At 36.8% G+C, this 16,113-nt stretch overlaps 2 protein-coding genes across 11 annotated transcripts; one reads left to right on the forward strand and one right to left on the reverse strand.

Moving 5' to 3' along the window:
* Positions 1-91: 91 nt before the first annotated feature.
* LOC149678600 (uncharacterized) lies at positions 92-4,684 on the reverse strand. 6 transcript variants are annotated; one of them, XM_089836541.1, is made up of 9 exons: positions 4,468-4,677; positions 3,914-3,990; positions 3,778-3,844; positions 3,031-3,204; positions 2,824-2,959; positions 1,321-1,541; positions 978-1,255; positions 891-931; positions 656-818 (listed from the first exon to the last, which is right to left on the reverse strand). In XM_089836541.1, exons 1-9 carry the CDS (start codon positions 4,528-4,530, stop codon positions 796-798), a joined length of 1,080 nt encoding a protein of 359 aa, XP_089692667.1. In that variant the 5' UTR covers positions 4,531-4,677; the 3' UTR covers positions 656-795. The 6 variants fall into 6 exon arrangements, with proteins under 6 accessions (XP_089692666.1, XP_089692665.1, XP_089692667.1 ...); XM_089836543.1 differs by lacking the exon at positions 891-931 and having other exon boundaries at positions 724-842; positions 978-993; positions 1,061-1,255; positions 4,468-4,684; XM_089836544.1 differs by lacking the exons at positions 656-818; positions 891-931 and adding an exon at positions 868-890 and having other exon boundaries at positions 978-993; positions 1,061-1,255; positions 4,468-4,684.
* On the forward strand, positions 1,461-16,105 carry LOC149678601 (uncharacterized). 5 transcript variants are annotated; one of them, XM_089836546.1, is made up of 3 exons: positions 1,461-1,584; positions 12,748-12,806; positions 12,868-16,105. In XM_089836546.1, exon 3 carries the CDS (start codon positions 12,941-12,943, stop codon positions 13,934-13,936), a length of 996 nt encoding a protein of 331 aa, XP_089692672.1. In that variant the 5' UTR covers positions 1,461-1,584; positions 12,748-12,806; positions 12,868-12,940; the 3' UTR covers positions 13,937-16,105. The 5 variants fall into 5 exon arrangements, 2 of the variants coding, with proteins under 2 accessions (XP_089692672.1, XP_089692671.1); XM_089836545.1 differs by having other exon boundaries at positions 12,873-16,105; XR_016366098.1 differs by lacking the exon at positions 1,461-1,584 and having other exon boundaries at positions 11,178-14,388; positions 14,455-16,105.
* The last annotated feature ends 8 nt before the right edge of the window (positions 16,106-16,113 follow it).

The raw sequence follows: 16,113 nt of genomic DNA on the forward strand, positions 1-16,113 counted from the left end.
CTGATTTAAAAAGAATGGGTTTTTGTTTCGTGATAATTGCTCAAGCAGGAAAGTAAAGCTGACGAGCAACCAATTATTAATTTAAAACGTGTTTTAAAAAGTATTAAATACTGTGAAGTTTATTGTCTTTTCTTACATAACTCTGTGGTTTTACAATGCATCCTTGTTATACACCGTGAAAATTTCAGGAAGGAATGTATTTGTGAGTTAATTTTTTTACCACATTTACTGAATTTTTTTGAACTTTTACTGCGTGTTGTCATAATTTGGATTGATTAAGGAAATCAGAGGTGAGATTATAATTGATGCAGTAGATCTTGGTAAAATTAGGTTATCTGATTTGCATTCATGGACAACCAAAAACATTTCTGTGGCTTATTTTTAACTTACATCATTATTCACGAGTGCTTTCACTTTTACTTATATTTACGCAACAAACTTATAAAGATTAACGTTTTACCTTAAAATTATCATTAATTTTACATTGTCTATTTGTAAGATAAAGTATTATGTCTAATTTTCGTCAGCATTAATCATCATTTTTCAAAGTGTAATTTAAATATATCTTTTAAGATAGTATATAATTTCTTGAAGCGTTAGTTTATGAATATATATGCTTTTTCGTCGAACATTCGATAACGAACCACAAGAGTACCTCTATTATCATTACTAGCAGAGAGAAAGAATGACCGTAGGCCAGTAATTGGAAGGCTAATTGAGTGTCTTTGAAGGTTATCGAAGTTACTTCTTTCTGCGGTTTCACCCATTTGCCCTTTTTCATCTTGTAAGATGAAATCAGTGAACAGTAGTCAAAAGCCCTGGTTTCGTAAAGGACAGACGAGCTGCAATTTACGGAAAGAAATAGAACATCACGTGTTGTAGAACTTTACCTTTAAAGACAGTATCAAACAGGTGTATCGAATTCAAATCCCTGACCAGTGATTATTGTAATTCTGATTGGATCTTTCTGTACTTACTGAAAATTTATGATTTCTGAAACAAGTGGATCATTATTGCCTTTTTCGCTGAAAGATAGGACAAGAGATAGTGATTCGCTGACTTTGCTTATATAAATCTTATTTTCTTTTATATCCTCGGATTGAATAAAAGTATAGGCTAGTTTCAACCAGTATTCGTCAGCCGCTAAGCACAGTTCTCCGGCTTCTATCTCATTCCATAAATCGATATCAATTATATCCGTTGGTTCACCGCGTCGAATTCGATTCGTGAAGTTTTGTTGACCAAATTCGGACAACTGCAAATACAAAGAGACAATTTACCTTGATGAATTATTTTTTAATTTTACGCGTTCGTACTCACGTAATTCATGAAAATCAAAAACACACTATTCCCAGGCAAAACCCATATGGGTGTGCTGTTTTTCAGTCTCCAATCTTCGAAGTTATCAATATACAAGTACTTGAGGCTGTAAACGTCTGATTTGAAAGTGCACGAGATAACGGCACCCAAAAATAACGCTCCTAAAATCCAAAATCCGTAAGCTAGCCTCCAGCTGATTTTCCGGGATGGTTTCGAGATAGCTGAAGACAATTTATCTATTATAGCATGCAGAAACTTGTTCGAGTAAGCCTATTTGTCATAATTCAAATGAAATTGTAACTTTGTTAACAAAGTTATCCTGTGTGGATCGGCTTTTTATAATTGAGTGGAATTTTTCAAAACCGGGTAGAGTTTCTTGTCTTTATAGACACTAAAAACTAAATAGACATTTTTAACGGTATTATGTTTCCGGTCAGGAATAGGAGGATTATAACAAGCTTTATGGTTAAAGTTTCACAGACCCAATCTGAAATAACTCAACCAAATCAGATATAACACCTTCCCCTAGTGTTACCATGAACGAATTCATGATCAAGAACGTTGAAACAGAGAGAAATTATAATAGGGAGTGGAAACTGAGGAATATTATGTAGCTCAAAAATCACATGATCAACAAAACTGGCCAGGTCTATTTCCGGTATAATTTTTTTGTGGCCCCTCCCTCTAGGGCGGGTCTAGAATGTTGCGGGAGGATGTAGGGGAGATGGACACTACCGTTTTAGGGAAAGGGAACCGTCTGACTTAAAATAACTCCAAATGGCGCCAGTCGCACTCGAAATCGCGAACCCTTATTGGGTAATTGTACAACCAACAGTGATTGAGGGCAAACTTTAAAATTAAAGGAGAGCCATCTGACCGGAAATTTACCTGGCCAGTTTTAGCGTTGTAGCCTACTTGTTTGAGCTACATTGTATTTAGCACTGTCAAGGGCAAGAGCTTCCACTCCCTATTATAAATTCTCTCTGGTTGAAACAAGGCAATGCTGGCACCATGAAGTCATACTTTTCATAAGGTGAGGGAGGGGTCTATATTTTTGGAAATTTTTTAGTGCCCTCTAGAGTCAAGATTACCATTAATTTATTTCACGTTTCTGTTTCAGAGCTCCAACAGTGTCGTAAAATTTAGTCTCCCAGGCCAAAGCTTAAGGCCCGATTTATTACCCACCGATGGCGCTAAAATCGGATTTTAAGGAGTTACCTATAGAAACGGTTTTCGAAAGAAGTATGACCTCACGGTACCAGGGGACAATGCTACCATTCCACATTCTTATGGTGTCCTGAATTCGTTCTTGGTGTGAATGAATCCATGCTGTTTAGGCTTTGCTAGCGAGTAGTGACTGTGCATAAAGAAAAAACATGCATAAAAAGAAACAACTCTCTCAAATATGTGCACCGTTCGTCACCCACCAGGATTCCAACAAAACCTGTTGCCCCCGCGCTTGAAGTTCATGAAGTATTTTATGTCTTATAATAATATACGTACGTTCGCTAAAGTATATGAAAATTAGATTCCACATTTGTTTCAACATCACGATAAAAACTTTCATATGACTTCTTTGACTCCATTTGGTCATGATTAAAGCTGTGACGAAACTGAATCCGAATAGAAGTTTAAGAACCTGGAATTGCAACCAATTGTTTTTCCAGATGTAAAAATTTGCATTTCAAATCCCTTATTAATATAACTTACCGGTAGACCATTTCTGAGAAAATCGAATGAATACGTATCGCTAGTTGATGGAACTGAGCTGTGGATAAGGACGTTTGTTTCCAATAACGTGTTGCTTGGATACCAACCCTCGTAGCTAATAACATCTTGTAGTGAAGCTGGGTGAATAACCATGTCCAAATCCACTTTCAGTTCCTGTTCATGAGAATAATTGTGTAATCATGTAGTGTTTTTCCAATTTTCAACACATCTTTCGTCCGATAATAAAGGATTTTGTAGATTCTTGGCTCACAAATGGCCAGACAACACTGGGGGGAACTCCGGTGAAAAATATGTGCAGCCTGGGGTGAAAAATATGTGCAGCCTGGGGTGAAAAATATGTGCAGCCTGGGGTGAAAAATATGTGCAGCCTGGGGTGAAAAATATGTGCAGCCTGGGGTGCAAAATATGTGCAGCCTGGGGTGAAAAATATGTGCAGCCTGCGTTAAACAAGATCACAATGGAAAAACTTCTAGAGACAGTGAGATTATTTGTAGGCCAAATGACCTAAAACTACCACGTGGCAGTAACTTTTTTTAGTAAAATATATAACTACGATTTTACACTCGAAATATTAAAGTTAACCTGAATTTCTCACGACACAACGTTGAGGAAACGCTGGTTTAATGTAACCATCGAGGCAAAATACTCCCATCTGTCGTTCTTGGTAAAGTTTTTCCGATAGTGCAATGCATACTTGATTTAATAGACATAAGTGAATTTTCTCACCTCTACATTTTTCAGTGATCCTTTTTCGTCAAACATATCGTCCGAAGAAATAGGGTAGTTGACAAAACTACCGAGATAAAACCATAGATCGTTTCGTTAAAATTTTAAAATTGGGACATTAGAAATTTAAACTTACCTGACGTTCGATACCTTTTTAATAAAAGGCAAAAAATATGTCATTATCGCTTGCGTGTAGTCCAATATTAATCCTTCCTAATTAAATTAACTGAAATCAGGTTCCAGAAAGTTCTAATAGTAAAACTCTAGTTTCAAGTGCCCCCATAGTGTTAAAGATTGGTCTTAATCTAAGCCTAAAATTTCGGAATTTCCTCATTGATTTTGTAATTATGTGACTTCTTCAAAGACTTTTTGTGAGAGTTTCTGGATTTCGTGTAAATGTCGGATTCCTAGGATCAAAGTACAGTGGGTGATTTTGATTCTAAAATGTTCTCTAACATTATTCTCTAGCGGACACCAAAAAACGAATTATGATTAGAGTGTTTAATGGATGACTCCTTAGGCTTAGTAATGCAGAATAAATAGGAAAATGGAGTGCAAAATTAACCGAGTGTAGTCAATTCTTGCGTCGTTCTCGAACTAGCTCTCACTAAGTCTCTAACATTACGAAGTATATGTAGTGTCACCTTTATGGAACATATCCTATAAACTTATGGTATGATCGGTATTTACCTGAACTATCCCAGCATGAATCGTTCTCATTGTAGAACAATTGCAGGTCTTCTCGCCATCCATTGCAGAATTGATCTAACAGTTCTGTTGAACAATAACGTCACCCGCCTTAGTTTTTCCCCAATACCAAATCTAGTGATTGTTACATGCTAGGTCTCAAAAAGATTGCTTTCATACAAGCAATCAATATACAGACAGTATTTATAGAGTTTCGGATATGCCCTACTTCATACAAGAATTTGTTTATTTTTTTTTTAAACATGCCCCTTGTCCTAATGACTTCGTGGAATAATTAATCGTAGAAACACGCAAGCCACGAGAAAAATTCGTTGCCATGCAGTCCTAATGATATTCCAGTCTTTTTTGGGAATTAAAACAATTTGGTAGATACCCTAATAATGCCTCACCTTCGATAAAATAGTAATTTTATTAGAATCTAGTATCCTTTTGAAAGACTTTACACAATTCTTGAATTACTATCTCCATTTAAAGGAGGGGGTGAAGTGGAAAACCAAGTATTTCAGGAAATAGGGTCAGTGTGCCTAACTTTGGACAGCTGCAACTTTAGACACTTTTATTATAAAAATCATATTTAATTACTGGATGCATCAAATTGATAATGAAATAGCTCATTTTAAAGCTTAGAATGTGAGGAATTTAGAAAAAAATACTTCAAAGTCGTAGAATAACATCCGACTACGTTACGAGCCAAATTAGCCCACTCCCCAAACTCGTCCATTTAAATTACGGCCAAATTTGACGGGGGTCAACCCTTTGGTCCCGGGAAATAAGGTTTGACGAAAATTAGAGAAATCATACCTGAACAAACTAGAAACCATTCGAAAGAGCAACTTTTTGGCTTCATAATCCGTATTTTAAACACTGTCTTACGCGGGAAATTCGACGAAATATTCAGCTTTTAAAACACCTGGGCAAATTTCCAACTTTGGACACTTTCATGCTGGCCGATTTCTCCGTTTGTTAACACTAATTAACTCGCGATATTAGCCTTTTTTAGAGTTTAAAACAATAAGGGACACGTCCTCAGTTTGTTAAAATTGTTACGCGGCAAACAGCGCGCCAAAATAGGCCTAGGCCCTATATACCTAAAAACCTACATAAGTAGCCCCATATTTAATAAAGTTTGTTTTAAAGAAATCTCTGATTTTTTATAGGCCTATAGGCCTATTTTAGGCATACGTCTAGGTCGGCCTAAGCCTATATTTTAACTTTTGAAATTGTGATTCGCCTAATGCGTGCCCAAGTCACCCTTTTTTCGCTGTCCAAAGTTAGGAAGGGGTGTCCAAAGTTAGGAAGGGGGCGTCCAAAGTTACATAGAAGTGTCCAAAGTTGAGCACGAATTCGGCCTTTGGGGAACTCTACTTTGCGAAAAATGTGTTCCATTTAAAAAGTTGAAAACTTGTGAGAATGTGTCTTAAGAATGCTTCTCTCCATTGCTTTTTTAATTTTGAGTCTAACATATAAGCAACGGAAGTTATTCAAGGTTATGCAAAAAGTGTCCAAAGTTATGCATACTGACCCTATCTCCGAATGATTTTATGGATAATTTGAAATAATGACCTCCGACCAATCGCGTTACGGCCCGCCTTTTTGTTAACAAAATTCTCGTAACACGCTCAGTGTCGAATGAAATTTATCGCCAGATTTAATAAGATTTGCGAGTGATATCACAATCGCTCTCATCTTTTCGTAATTAATTCTTAAATTACCTTTATATGTTTCGTCCCCTTGATAAAAAGTGAAGCTAGTGCGAATGGTTAATTACGCATTGCTAAATCACAAAAAATATACTATTTGTCAATTATTCCACTCGCGTTACGTATCGCTCTAGAATTTAAAAGAGTCGCGTGGAATCTTTTATATGCAAAAATAAACACCTTAAATGTTTCACTTTTTCCTCAAGGTTTGTCTGCAAAACGACGCTGCTTTCGGAAATGAAATAAAATGTATATTGATAGATTACATGTCGCGAATAAGCTTCATATATTCGCGATGTTTCAGCGCGCTATTGAGAGAGACGTGGCTCAGAAAAATAGCAGTATTCGAGTAATGTTTTATACTTGAAAAGCTAAAGTTTAATTGAAAAATTTCGCGTGACCCAAAACGTTTCTTCCCGTTTCATACCTTGCAAATTAAGAACAACAAGTTGGGAAAACCAAAATATTACCTCTCCGAGGAGGACTACTTACAAACTTACTTACCCAGATATGGAAATGTTTCTTTTTTTAAAGAACAAATACTGAAGTTAAAATTTATGAAATATTAAAGCAGTATACAAAGCATAGCAAATATACTGTAAATCAGACGACATTTTACATCCAATAAGGATATACTTGTACACATTAAAATCATCCGATGGGGGGAAAACGGGAAATGAAGAGCTAAACCTTTGGAGGGATATTACCTTTACGTTTTTGTAAAGGCCGAATTTTCTACTCCTCAACTGTATACCCTCTATGTTCAAAGCCATATTCACAACAGGGTTGCCATGTAAACACTATCCTCTCGTTTCACCTCAACGATTTTCTTAGTTTGTCAACATGACTGTTAACGTTACATAACACCAAAGCTTATTTGTGGCTACACACACTGGAAGTAAATGCGCACCATAAATAGCATGAAAACACGAAGCTATAATCCGATTACGATCAGACCTTTCACTGGTCTGGGCTGCGTCCAGCAGAGCTCCCCAAAATGACAGCGGATTTTGGAAAACGGTTCCCGGTGAGATCTGTCGTCAGAGCTTTTTTCCGGTCATCGGTGTTTTAAAAATGACGCTAGCGCAATAAAGCGTGCAAGGTACCAAGGCTTAACAAAAATTGTAAGATAACATTCTAGAGGGCCGGTAGGCCCTTCTAGATAAGATCCCACACCCTCCTGTAATGTTAAATGAAAATTCACAGATTTTCGCCGATTTTCCCATAGGAATAACATGGGGTTTTTGGTGCTCCTGTACATCGAATCATTTAAAAACTACATAGCCGTTAGCTTTCGGAATACTTTTAAATTAACAAGTAACTATTCAAGGTGTGCCTTTTTCAAGTTTCATCAAATTTAATTAAGTCTAAGTATGTTAATTTGATTTAAAATGTAAGTACCTCAAAAGATTATTCTACAGCAGACGACGCTAATTGTTCGTTACTCTACAGTAGACGACGCTTATTTGCCATTTCACCGCCTTGAAACTTTAACATAATATTTTTCAATAAATATAACACTATATTTATTAAAAACTTCTCTGGCGGGTCTAATTTTCATTTAATTATGTGTCTCGGTTGAAATTCTATACTTAAGATACCTTTTTAATTTATATTTTAGATGTTAGTTTCGACCAAGGCTTAAGTTGCCTTACTTAGGCCATGGATTTATAATAGAAGCTTACGCATCATGGATATTTCCCTGTAGCCTTCAGTAAGGCATTTTGATTTTAAACACATTTATGGCACAAAAATTCGCGCGGAAGGGGACTGGGGGGCTGATGACGTAGAAATTGAGGCAAACTTTTTACTTTTGGCGCGCGTGCGCGCGCGCTATTCAAGATTAGAACTCGATCACGTGAAAAACTTCAACCCCCCTCTGAAATTGCCTCAAATTCTACGTCACAAACGCGCGTGCCAGGCTGGTACTATTTCAGACGAGGAATAAATGTTGCGCGCGTTTTAAGGTGAGTGAAATATCCAGGAAGCGTAAGCTTCTATTATAAATCCATGCTTAGGCAGACTATTGAGTGAGTCTATGCAATGGGTGATTGTAAAAGCTGGAAGGATAGATGGATCAGTGTTGGAAATAAGGATATTTTTAAAACTGGACCTGTGGCCTAGGTATTTTAATTAAAATAACTGTCCACGGTGCCACTCACTGTAAACGTACAAGGGCAGTGCACGCAATGTCATGGATAATTGCAATCGTAAAGTGGACTGTAAAAGATACGGCTTTGATAGTTTAAAATCGTGGCAGGTTTGTTTTGAAATTGACTATAAAGCTCGGGTTCTAAAACGAATTGTGAGCTGTATCTTATAAGAATTAGTAGAAGTGTAGAACCATTTTTAACCTCGTCCTAGAAGTGGAAAATTTCGCATTTCAGGCAAAAAATTGTTTTATAATAGAATAATACAAATGCAGACTGAAGGAACAGATATTATATAAAAAAGGACTTGGTTTGCCCAAGCCTAAAAATCAAAACGATAAGAGTTTTTTCCAGTTGACTGAAGCGCGGATATTTTATTTTTCTATATAATTTTAAAGACAATCTGTATTTTACTACTCTTTAATTCAATCTCCTGATTTTACTGGTAATGGATTTATTTCCTATAAATTAATTGAAATAAAATATTACTTATTTCAGATTTTTCATGATAAAATTTTTACGAAAATGGAAATTGTTGTTGAAAAATCTGAGATAAGATTTTTTATTTCAATTAATTTATAGGAAATAAATCCATTACCAGTAAAATCAGGAGATTGAATTAAAGAGTAGTAAAATACAGATTGTCTTTAAAATTATATAGAAAAATAAAATATCCGCGCTTCAGTCAACTGGAAAAAACTCTTATCGTTTTGATTTTTAGGCTTGGGCAAACCAAGTCCTTTTTTATATAATATTTAAAGAGATAGATAACAACGTCTTTTATAATTAAAATTAGAAAGTAACATGTCTCTTAAAATTCTCGCGTCATCAAATGGTTTCACGCCAATTAAATAGCTATAGTCCCATCAGAATCAGCAAGAGCTATTTGTATTAATTCCTCCATGTTTTTTCGCCAAGCTGAGAACTACGCGTTTTACGTCACGTTTTCCCAAAACCCGACTATTTTCTTTGAAGACCGCGCTGGCTCAGCGCTGAGCACCGTGACGTCAAATTCAAAAGCAAAATCCCGTCCTGTACGACACTGCTAACAGCGCTGAGCTCTGTTGAACCAGAGAGAATTTAGAAGGGGAGTGGAAGGGGTGGTTTGGAATGTAGCGCAACGTCGTCTGCTAAACGTTATCTAGGCAGGTCGATTTCCGGTATGATGCGTTTGTAATAGATAGATTTTAGAACACGTGACCGGAAACTCGCCTACCCCAAAATGCTCAACGCGACATCTTGTTTGGGCGTCATCACGTTTAATAGAGTCAAAGGGGGGGCCTTCCACTCCCCTTCTAAATTCTCTCTGGCTGAACGCGGCCCAGATATCCACCATGATTATAAAATCTAAGCCTTATTATTTAACAATGTACTTAACTTTCGGCTCACTCTGAACCGTTAATGTCTCTGCATTACAGAAACGAAAACCAAACCCAAGCGTTTACTTTTTGGTTCACTAGGCCTATTGACAAATAAAAGTACATTTGACCAATATCGTTGCGTTCGTTTTGAAATCACTATAGAAAGGATTATGCTATAAACAGATGTAGTATAGCTTAAGTAATATATAAACATCCATTTCAAATAACAATATTAAAAAACATTCTTGGAATATCAAAATGAAACAGAGCTTTAAAGCTACAAAAGTACTAAATGCATCGTAATTACGAAAAAGATTTCCACATATTCACTTTATATTATGAAAAAGTGAATATTAAGGTTCTGTAGGATTTCTTAACACATCAAAACAAAGCGAACTGCTAACTCGGCGCACTAGTGTGACAACGGACAGACACACACAGACAAAAAAATAGACTGCTTTTTAACTCTTTCCGTTTTAATTTTGAGTTTAGAAACAAGATTATCTTAAATATTAAAATAAATATAATTAATATTAAATATTTTCTTCGTTAGTTGTTCGCATTATTGAGCGTTACATCGTCTTGATAAAGAACAATTAAACATTCTTGAGAGACTTGACTAATATTGGCGTTTAGAATGAAGCATACGCCGGTTGCTTCACCTTATTCTAATAGGTAGTATATAAGGATTTCGAATCGCAGCTATGGATAAGAACAGCGCAATTGCGTGAACCTTTGGTGGAAGCCCCGCCATTGGGAGGCCGGACGTTTCTCGTAACCCTGGCCGATCGCCGCGTATGTCTTAACCTTAAGGATGATGATGGAGTAGAAGCCAGGTGTGCAGACTGGTGTCCATGTGGGATGGACAAAAACTATGACCAGAAGATGGTGGTGTAGAAGCCAGGTGTACAGACTGGTGTCCATGAGGGATGGACAAAAACAATGACCAGAAGATGGTGGTGTAGAAGCCAGGTGTACAGACTGGTGTCCATGTGGGATGGACAAAAACAAAGACGAGAAGATGGTGGTGTAGAAGCCAGGTGTACAGACTGGTGTCCATGTGGGATGGACAAAAACAAAGACCAGAAGATGGTGGTGTTAGAAGCCAGTAAGTACAGACTGGTGTCTTTGTGGGATGGACAAAAGCAACGCCCAGAAGGTGGTGGTGTTAGAAGCCAGTGAATACAGATTGGTGTTCATGTGGAATGGATAATTGACTAGTCAGATGAATTAGTAGTGGCCAGTTGAATTGTGGATAGTTTTGAATTTTCCGGGAACTGTGAATGCGGTCCGGAAATGGCGAACACATTTGCTTCGATTCGGAAACTGCGAACGCGGTCCCCTGGGGTGTAAGTCAATAACAACAGCCTGACACACACACACACACCCACCCACCCACACACACACACACACACACACACAGACATGCCTGTCGATTTTAGAACCTCTCCGTGACATACGTCACTCGGAGAGGTAAAAATCTAGAAATAAGCTGTTCTGGTTGGACCTGATTTAATGAGGTAAACAGCTTGGAAATAAGTCAAACTCGGTTCCCGATTTATTCAATGCAATTGCGTGAGTTAAATTATTCCTGGGAACTTTTCGCAACAGTTCATATTTCAATTTTACGCCTTAAAGAGCCATTTCGAAAGAACATTATTTGCGGTCTAGCGAGCAACGAGTTAGATTTTATGCTCGATAAAAACGTGTGTACGAAAATAACTTATCGAGTCCTTAATCCATGCTCCAAGACGCCGATTGGTCCAAATTAATTTTTAGTGTCAATATTGGAAATAATGTACTATATCATATTTGGGTCGGAGCGCGAATATAGAGTTTTTTACATGAAATAGTTGCCTTATCTCTGAAAATTTTCAGTCGGTTTGAAAGATGGGAGAAAGTTAATTTAAATTAAGCTCTCCCAGCAACTAAATTGGAAATGAGATTAAATCCCTTAAACGAAATTTTCTATAATCAAAGAATAACAAATCTACGAAATCCTTCTCGATTTTGAGCGCCCTCGCTTAAACGAAAGGATTATTTAAAATGAGGTATTTCCTGAATGTTTCACTATGCAGACTGGTCTTATAATTAGAAGAAGAATCGATAAAAAAATCGCTTGATTTTCCTCTTCACCCTCCCTTTAATAAAATCATTAGTATACTTCATACTGACTTTAAAATAACTTACTTTTGTTTAACGTTCAGATAAGAATCTAAAATAAAATATCTTTCGCGCATGTACTTTGTAGGGGAAACAGTGCAACATAACGTGAATGATATGATAAGATAATGTGATCGGCATATTTCCCAGAAATTGATATGCTTGAAGCGGAGCCTCCAACATGATCTAGGCCCGTGCCTATCGCGAAGCGTGAATATTTTTTAAACTAATTTAGTTCGCCATGTTTTCTCGCTTGGGGGCGCTTTTAGTATCGTAAAATAAAAATAAGTTCAGCCTCGTGACACCGTCGACTGCTACAATATTAGGTCACGGCATAGACGTAGAGCGGTGAAGCCGAGGTCACGGATAGTAAGAAAATTTCTGAAGGCATTTATTAAACAATCATGCCAAAGATGTAAAGGATAAAAAAGCTAGGGTTAAAAACATGAAAGGTTACGAAGGAGTGAAAAATTCCTCTTATGGTATAATAAAACTGTGAATTAGCAACTTCAAGAAGTTTTGTTTTACTAAAAAATGAACAATGTTAAAATCTCACAATTAATTTTTTGGTCCACACAATCTAACCAAAAGATTCGATAAAAAGTAAATATCCCCTAAAACACTTACGTTAATTTTTAAGGGTGAAACCATTCACTTTCATAAATTTTTTATAATTGGTCCCTAAAATATCAACGACAATTTATGGAAAACCCCCTTCGCAACTGTAATAAAAGCGCCATCTAGTACACATATTGGGTGAAAATATTTCCTCTATAAAATTGGATATTTCCCCACATAATAAAAATCGACACGCACGGGCCTAGATTAGATCATTTCGGAGGCTCCGCTTGAAGAATTTCAATTATTTAGTTTGGTCTACATTTTCAGTTTAAAAAAAGCGTACTTTGCCTCGATTACATTTAAATTTACTACTGCTAATAATTGAGGTATGTAAAAATATACAAAACTGTCTCCTTTAGGTTTTAATCGAACTCTAATTTTAATCAGTACAGGTTGGTACTTGCGTGAAGGTATATTAATATTCTAAGTCAATTCGTGCGACCTAAAATATCTACTAAAGATGGCTCAAGCGAATGATGGACGACTGTTTGACGCCATCTGGAATAAAAACCTCGATGAAGTTTTAAAGTTGATCAACGAAGGAGTGAATATAGAAGACTCAATTCAATTTTATGAAAGAACGCCTTTAATCGAAGCTTGCATTATTAATGCAACGAATATTGCTCTAGCTCTGATTGAAAAAGGCGCTGATGTAAATGCGCGTGATGCGGAAGGATACACTGGATTAATGTACGCGTCTACTTGGGGAAATATCTCACTGGCCACTTCGTTAATAGGTAACAGAGCTGAAATAAACGCGGTCGACACAAACGGAGACACGGCTTTAACCATAGCGTGCGGAAGCCTGGCTGCAATAACGGCTCTTATTCTTATAGAAAATGGTGCCAATGTAAACGTAACAAATAATGAAAATAGATCACCATTATTTTACGCGTGCGAAAACAATCTGGTAAATGTTGTTGTATCTTTACTACAAAATGGAGCTGACGTTAGCGAAGTTGATCTGTATGGAAACAGCGCTTTACACCTGGCCTGTGAATATGGGGCAGCAAAACCGGCGCTTATTCTCATACAAAATGGTGCCAATGTGACCCTTCGTAATAATACCGACCGCTCTCCGTTAAGTGTTGCTTGCGAGAATGATCTCAGTTGCGTTTTAGTGTTTTTAATACGTAATGGAGCTGAAGTTAACGAAACGTGCGGTTTAAATAACGAAACGGCGTTACATTATGCTGCGGCAAGAAATCATAAGAATACAATCAGCGTGCTGTTGCAAAATGGCGCTGATACGAATGCTTTAAACAAAAATGGCAAGACACCATTACACTTGGCTTTCGAAAACCAATGTACCGACGCCGTTGACGCGATACGAAGTTACCCTGAGCGATCCACTAACACACCAAAACTAAACCCAGGTCAGAGTTCAGCTTCGGAAAATTCTGATGATGTCGAAGAAGGATTAGAAAAGATGAACCAGAAATTAGGCGAATTATAACTATTAACAGGTAATTTCGATAAAACTTTACAAACAATGTTAACGCGATTGGAACATTTAGAAACGAAAGCTAAATCGAATGACCAAGAAAATTTTAAAAATATTTTGGAAATTGCCGGGATTGAATCGAAAGAAAACGAAGATTTAGATTTCATTTTGTTAAGATTAGCTACAACATCATCAGCGTACATCGAGCAATTACAATTTTAGCTGAAACTGGCAGTGCCAGCGCGGCTACCAATTGCTCAAACGTAATTGAAGTAAATTTTCGTACTTTGGAAACGACTCAGAATTGGTTGAAATCATTCAAAGACAAATGGTCTTTAGGAATCACGTCGTCAGCTTTGGATCCTTCCTTGAAATTGGAGAAGATTTTCTTCAATCAGAAGTTAACACTTTACAACAATAAACTTCCGCATCGCGCCAAAGAATCAAATGGTTCAATAAAAATTGTAACGTAATGAAAGTAATTAAAATCTATATGATTTTATTTGTATAATGTATTTGAATTGATTTAGGGTGAATGGAAGTGACACAAAATAGTTTAAAAGTCTCTCTAAAATGACATTAAAATCATTAGAATTGTAACGTTAAGAAAATTAATAAAACCTTTTAAATTATTTTTTCTATGCGTATGCGTATAATTTGTTAGAGAGAGAATTGAAATGACAGACAATAATCTTAAAGTCGCTTTAGATTGATAAATGGGCCTTAAATTCACTATGAAAACTTAACAAAAATATTTAATTGTTAATAAAATAAATAGAATCTACTTAAAGGTGTTTTTGCAATGTAGGTATTATTGAAGGGAAAATTAAAAAGCCAAACAGTAATTTTGATTTAATAGTTGGCGCGATAAGCCTAACTCTACTGTGATTTCCATTGACTGACCCGCTAGTTCTATCAGAGAGAATTTATAATAGGGAGTCGAAACTGAGGAATATTATGTAGCTCAAAAATCACGTGATCAACAAAACTGGCCATGTCTATTTCCGGTATAATTTTTTTGTGGCCCCTCCCTCTAGGGTGGTCTAGAATGTTGCGGGAGGGTCTAGGGGAGATGGACACTACCTTTTTAGGGAAAGGGAAACATCTGACTTAAAATAACTCCAAATGGCGCCAGTCGCACTCGAAATCGCGAACCCTTATTGGGTAATTGTACAACCAACAGTGATTGAGGGCAAACTTTAAAATGAAAGGAGAGTCATGTGACCGGAAATTTTCCTGGCCAGTTTTAGCGTCGCAGCCTACTTGTTTGAGCTACATTGTATTTAGCACTGTCAATGGCAAGAGCTTCCACTCCCTATTATAAATTCTCTGGTTCTATCAGATTGAGCCTTTTACTGGAGAAGCACGTCTTTGATAAATTGAAACAAAAATGTAAAAATTAATCGATGTGCGGCATTGAATGTCTCCCAGAATGCCTCGCGATTTGGTAGGGGCGTAACAAGTGCTGCCCCGTAGCGTCATTTTTGGAAACTGTTTTCCCTTTTTTTTGTGTATTTTTTATGACACAGGGGGAGAGACTGACCGAGAAATTTCGAAAGAACATTATTTGCGGTCAAGCGAGCAACGAGCATCGAGCGAATTATTATTCGCGAGCAAAACGTGTGTACGAGAATAACTTATCGAGTCCTTAATCCGTGCTTCAAGACGCCAAACTATCTGGCGTTGTTTTTGATCCAAAATTATTTTCAGTGTCAATATTAGAAATAATGTACTATCATATTTGGGTTGGGGTATTTTCTAGATCCAAAGTCTTTGTAGACACTCCCTCGAAGTTATCTAATCTGACACCAGAAATATAATAATCCACACGAAAAATAACCAAGAAAATGGAAATGAGTCGACACAAATTAAGAAAATATGTTGTATACGCAGTTTTCTTTAGCGTGGTGCCGTGGTAGCAGAGAGAATTTATAACAGGGAGTAGAAGCTCTTGTCTTTGACATTGCTAAATACAATGTAGCTCAAACAAGTAGGCTGCAACGCTAAAACTGGCCAGGTAAATTTCCGGTCACATGAATCTCCTTTAATTTTAAAGTTTGCCCTCAATCACTGTTGGTTGTACAATTACCCAATAAGGGTTCGCGATTTCGAGTGCGACTGGCGTCATTTTTAGTTATTTTAAGTCAGATGTTTCCCTTTCCCTAAAATGGTAGTGTCAATCTCCCCTA

The sequence above is a fragment of the Phalangium opilio genome, unplaced genomic scaffold, assembly GCF_054372755.1.
Source record: "Phalangium opilio isolate 3A_F unplaced genomic scaffold, DU_Popi_V2 ptg000042l_1, whole genome shotgun sequence".
In the NCBI taxonomy this organism is placed as follows: Eukaryota; Metazoa; Arthropoda; class Arachnida; order Opiliones; family Phalangiidae; genus Phalangium; species Phalangium opilio.

Coding starts and splice junctions, on each gene's coding strand:
- LOC149678601 (XM_089836546.1), top strand. CDS start 12,941: ATGGCTCAAGCGAATGATGGACGACTGTTTGACGCCATCTGGAATAAA.
- LOC149678600 (XM_089836539.1), bottom strand. CDS start 4,530: ATGGATGGCGAGAAGACCTGCAATTGTTCTACAATGAGAACGATTCAT. Junction 3,205..3,777: donor GATCACTGAAAAATGTAGAG/GTGAGAAAATTC, acceptor TCTCATGAACAG/GAACTGAAAGTGGATTTGGA. Junction 1,256..1,320: donor TTTTGATTTTCATGAATTAC/GTGAGTACGAAC, acceptor TTGTATTTGCAG/TTGTCCGAATTTGGTCAACA.